Below are 5,463 nucleotides of genomic sequence, written 5' to 3'. Positions count from 1 at the left end.
GCTTGGCGAAATCTATCAAATGTCATGCTTGTCATTCCAGTACACTAGCCACATAGTCTTTGCTCAATCTGTTCTTATTCAGGTCACTGCTGACCATTGCTGGCTAAAGCCTATACATTGCAAGCAGGGCAGTGCTGTCCTCAAACCATTGCTGGCTAAGATTAATAAAGTCAATCTCACAGATGCTCTGGTCAGTGCGACCTATTTGTCGCAGCACTTTTGTTCATGTCTACTCATTCATGGTAAATCGCTGATTGTAATCACTTAACCTCAAGTTTCTGCTCTCTAAGTGAGCAGCCCAACATCTCCCCTCACCAACCAGGTGGCTTTGGCATTGGAAGGCTTAACAGCACTGTCTGAAAGCACGCACGTCCTGTACTGTTGAGAATACTGAAAAAAAACTATTGATAATTCATCAAGGGTTTTTACTCAGGTGTTTGAAAGCTGATTTGTCACAACACAGTGGCCTCAGTGGGACATTACGAAGTCATAATCAATCAAAAGGTATGGAGGGAAAAGAAGGCCAAATGACACAATCAAAGGTGGAAACAAAAAGGGGAATGGAGACACACAAATGCTGCTAATCAACTTTATTTTTATTTTGTTTGACTTAACTTTATTACAGATATTGTAGAAATGACAGACAGAATACTGTCACAGGAACTGAAATCTATAGCTGCCGATGATCGCAGGTTCTTGTTGTTTTTGAAGAAGTACAGATAAGTGGAAAACCTTTCCATTGTTTTGCTGAATAATAACTTTGGATCAGAAGGGATTGGAAGCTTTGTTATTGGCACCCATAAAGCAGGTTGATCCTCTTGACGTCCCAGTGGGACATGCCTTTCCTCTGGCCGATCTGGGCATTTGGGTTTGGGATGGGAGTGATGGAGTCCTTCCCATGCTGGATGGAGAACGCTGTTTTTCCATAGTGCATAATGGAGGAGTAGTCGTAGGGACTGTTCAGGTTGTTGGTGTCCTGCTTGTGGAAGTTGTAGGCCATCTGCGGGTTGATGTTCTCCCAGTTGATCCGGACGTAGTTGTCGCGATCGCTCCTGGTCTGCTCGTGCTGGAAGCCCAGAGCGTGGTTGATCTCGTGCTGGATGATGCCATAGTAGACGCAGCCCTGCCTGTTGAGAGAGAGCACCTGTCTGCCTCCCGTTCTGCCCAGAGAGGAGAAGCATCCGGCTTTGTTCTCAACGCTGATGTAGTCATTCTCGTTCCGACGGGGGACAAAGCGGAGGCAGGTGCTGCTGTGGTAGGCCTTCATAGCGCGGTCGATCGATTGCCTCTCCCTGCTGGTGAACTGACTGTTTATGGTAAAGGGAATCGTCACCAGGCCGTTGGAGGCTTTCTTCCACAGGCACTTCTGGGACCAGCACGTCATGGCGTTTCTGGTACTGGGAGCCAATAGGTCTCCTTCCAACAGAATCTCATTGGTGCCGTTGTTGGAGGTCAGAATCCTGGTGCTGATGTCGACGGTGTCATCTTCGTCCACTTGGGCCTCTGCTCCGCTTCCTTCCTCCATTATAGGATAGGCCTGAGAGAGGCCGAACAGGAGCAGCAGCAGGTTGGCAGAGGAAGTCATATTCATGTTGGGTCTGGTGGCTGTGGAGCTGATGTGGAGAGAGTCCTTGAAGCTTGATGTTTGACTCAGTTCAGTCCAGGCTCTTTATACTCTCCTATACAGGTGTGTCTGCAGGAGGATTATGGGTTGGGGTCCAAACTGCTAGGCCTAAGTAAACCTCTCCAGGGAGGACTCCACAGACAAACCTACTGTTCAAACATGGTGTGTTATCTCTGTTGATCAGGTGGATGAACACAGAGGGGTTACTGGGTGGGTCTTGTGTAGCTAGACATCTTGAATTGTCTTCAACCAAAAACACTTCACAATTAACTTTGTGAGACCAATATCTGCAAATGTTCTCAGCTGTAGCTAAATGATGTTAATGTGACATGGACAAATGACAAAAAAAACATTTGTGATGTCTTATTCTTTTAAGAAACATGTTAGACACAACACACTTGCAGTTTATCATGATCGCAAATGTCAGCCTTCAATTGTAAAGATCATATGTTAATATTATTGACTGATGTTAAGACCACTAAAGTAATGTCTTGTACGCTGGCGCACGCTGGCAGCCGCTCCTCTTGACACTTTTGTTACTGCTTGTGTGATTTGATGTGATTTTTTACAGCTATTCTATTCAACCCCGTTTTTGTTTTGTTTTGACGTATTTTTTATTGCTCCCTGAGTTGGAATACAGTCGGGATTAATTCGGCCTGTGGTCGTTGCCAGACGGCGCGGCTTGTTTTCTGTTCTATTTTTGACATCGGTGCTGGAAATGATTTCATACACCGCCCTGCAGCTACGGCGTTTGCGGAGCTTCGTGGTTCCATCCTACAAGGGGTTTATAGCCCGCAGCCAAGAGTGTGGGATTTTGAAAAACAGACCTCACTACATCCATAGAGGTTCGCGCCGCGGTTTCAACATGGAATCAGGAAACAAAACAAACCCAGGAGTCATCATCGGAAACATCGCGAGACTACCCAATACTAGGCGAAATGGGAAACATGGAGTGGATCGCAGTGTAAGTCCGGAACTTGCAGAGACTTCCACCCTCAGCTCTGTCTCCTACCACCATGGAGCTGCTAAACACACAATCCCTCACTAATAAATCCTGGCATAAACCAGGGGACTACTCCGTGCTTAATGAAGCATGCCCCCCTGGCTATAACTACATGGAGAAAGCCCGCAGCTCTGGTCGTGGTGGTGGACTAGCCATCATGCACCGGGCTGAACTGAAACTGTCTCCTCTGCCAATGCCTGATCTTTCCTCTATGGAATGCCTGGCCTTCAAATGCAAACCTCCATACTCCATAACAGTGCTTCTCATATACCGTCCTCCGAAACCAAACCCATCTTTTCTACCTGAGATAAGTGATCTGCTTACCTCACTCTGCACTATGTCAACTAACATTGTCATTGTTGGTGATTTAAATATCCATGTCGACAACCCCTCCTGTCAAATTGCAGCAGATTTTCTGAGTATGCTTGAGTGTCTTGGCCTGCAGCAGCATGTTGAGGTTCCCACTCACACCAAGGGGCACACTCTGGATCTGGTTATCACTGACTCTGCTACCACCAGTAACCTGCAGGTTTATGATCTCGGTGTGTCCGACCACAAGGTGGTCTCAATGGCCTTGACTTTTGTGCTGCCTACTATTAGACCTAAACGTCAAATGTCTTTCCGGAACTGGAAAAACATTGACTCAGCCACAATGACCACGGATCTCCAGCTCATCACCTGCCCAGCCTCTGCATCTATGGATGAATTAGTGGAACACTATAATACATCCCTGAGCAGTGTTTTTGATCTCCATGCCCCTGTCAAGTCACGTGAGGTAATTTTCTCACGCTCCGCTCCATGGTTCACACATGAGCTGCGGAAAATAAAAACAGCTGGGCGTGTTCTGGAACGACGCTGCAGACACTCTGGGCTCACTGTCCACAAACAGGCTTTCCGTGAGCATCAAAGGGCCTACTCCAAATCCCTTAAAGATGCTCGCTCACAGTACTATTCCAGCTTAATCAATAAAAACCCTGGCAACTCTAAACAGCTTTTTTCAACCATAAACCATCTCCTGAAACCACAACCATCCTCTTCAACTGAGGCTACAGAGGCGCAATGCAACAGCTTCATTGACTCTTTCAGATCCAAGGTAAACAACATTCGCTCTCTGATGTCCAGCTCTCCATCTTTGCTTCCCTCTGATACCAACACCATATCTGCGAGTGTGCTGTCTCCTCTACATCTTGCTGAGGTTCAGGAGAGCCATGTTGAGGAAATCCTGAGAAAAATGAAACCCTGTACCTGTACCCTGGACCCCATTCCTACTGCTCTGCTCAAATCACATATCCCCACTCTCAGTTCTTTGATCACCAAAGTTGTTAACCTTTCCCTTCAGTCTGGCTGTGTCCCACCTGCACTCAAGGTTGCTGTCATCCGTCCCCTTCTCAAGAAGCCCACACTGGACCCAGAGGTTCTAGCCAACTACAGGCCTATCTCCAACCTCGCCTTCCTGTCCAAAGTGTTAGAGAAGGTAGTTGCTTCTCAACTTCAGGACCACCTCAAACACAATAACTTGTTTGAAAAATTTCAGTCAGGATTTCGTTCAGCCCACAGCACTGAAACAGCTTTGCTCAGAGTGACGAATGACCTGCTGATGACAGCCGATGCAGGATCACCCTCACTCCTCATCCTCCTGGACCTGACTGCTGCATTTGACACAGTGGATCACACTATCCTCCTACAGTGCCTCCATACCACCATTGGACTATCAGACTCTGCACTCAAGTGGTTTCAGTCCTACCTTTCAGGCAGTACTGAATATGTGTCACTGGGAAGATACAAGTCCAGACTGCTCCCTGTCTCCTGTGGTGTTCCGCAAGGGTCGGTCCTCGGCCCCATCCTCTTCATTATTTACATGCTCCCCCTCGGTCGTGTCATCAGCAGACATAGGATGTCTTTCCACTGTTATGCTGATGATACACAGCTCTACATCAAAACTGCCCCAAGCCCCTCTGCAGCCATGTCATGTCTCACCTCCTGTCTTGGGGAGATAAAGGCGTGGATGAGCAACAACTTTCTCCAGTTAAACAGTAGCAAAACCGAAGCCCTCCTTGTTGGCACTCCACACCAGGTTCAGTCATCCTCCATAACTCATCTCACCTTCGACGGTCAGGTCATCCCCCTCGCCTCCACAGTCACTAATCTGGGAGTTAGGTTTGACCCACACCTGTCCTTTAATGACCATATAAAACACCTGTGCAAAACCTCGTTTTATCATCTCAAAAACATCTCCAAACTCCGCCCCACTTTAACCCTGTCAGATGCAGAGAAGCTCGTCCACGCCTTTATATCCTCAAGACTGGACTACTGCAATGCACTATTCACTGGGATCACTGCCAAGAACATCCAGAAGCTGCAATACATCCAAAACAGCGCTGCCAGGATCCTGATGAGAGTCCGGAAGTATGAGCACATAACACCCATTCTGCACTCCCTACACTGGCTCCCTGTCTCATTCTGGATTGACTACAAAGTCCTACTACTCACACATGAATGCATAAATGGACATGCACCTCCCTACCTACAAGATCTCATCACTCCCCAAATCTCCACCCGCATCTAAGGGCAACACAGACACTGGTCTCTTTTAAGACTGGCCTAAAAACCTTTTTATTCAGGAAAGCCTTTCTGACCTAAGTCACTGTCAGTTATTTCTTTTGTGTTTCCGTTCATTCACTGGTTTTTATTTTATTATATATATATTTTTATGTTTTAACTATGCTTTTTACCATGTTTTTACTATGTACTGGCTCTGTGGCACTCTGAGATAAAAAAAAAAAAAATGAAAAGTGTGTTACAAATAAAATACATTATTATTTATTATTAATGTTGG

The 5,463-nt window shown here is 46.5% G+C and overlaps 1 protein-coding gene across 1 annotated transcript; it reads right to left on the bottom strand.

The window, feature by feature from the left end:
* Positions 1 to 787: 787 nt before the first annotated feature.
* On the bottom strand, positions 788 to 1,585 carry LOC306794532 (high choriolytic enzyme 1-like; the record flags this gene model as incomplete). Its single annotated transcript, XM_079292639.1, has 1 exon — positions 788 to 1,585. One exon carries the CDS (start codon positions 1,583 to 1,585, stop codon positions 788 to 790), a length of 798 nt encoding a protein of 265 aa, XP_079148765.1.
* Between the last annotated feature and the right edge of the window lie 3,878 nt (positions 1,586 to 5,463).

Source organism: Melanostigma gelatinosum (genome assembly GCF_949748355.1).
Source record: "Melanostigma gelatinosum genome assembly, chromosome: 21".
Lineage (NCBI taxonomy): Eukaryota > Metazoa > Chordata > Actinopteri > Perciformes > Zoarcidae > Melanostigma > Melanostigma gelatinosum.
The sequence above is the reverse complement of the archived record's forward strand: the minus strand, read 5'-3'. Positions and strand labels throughout refer to the sequence as shown.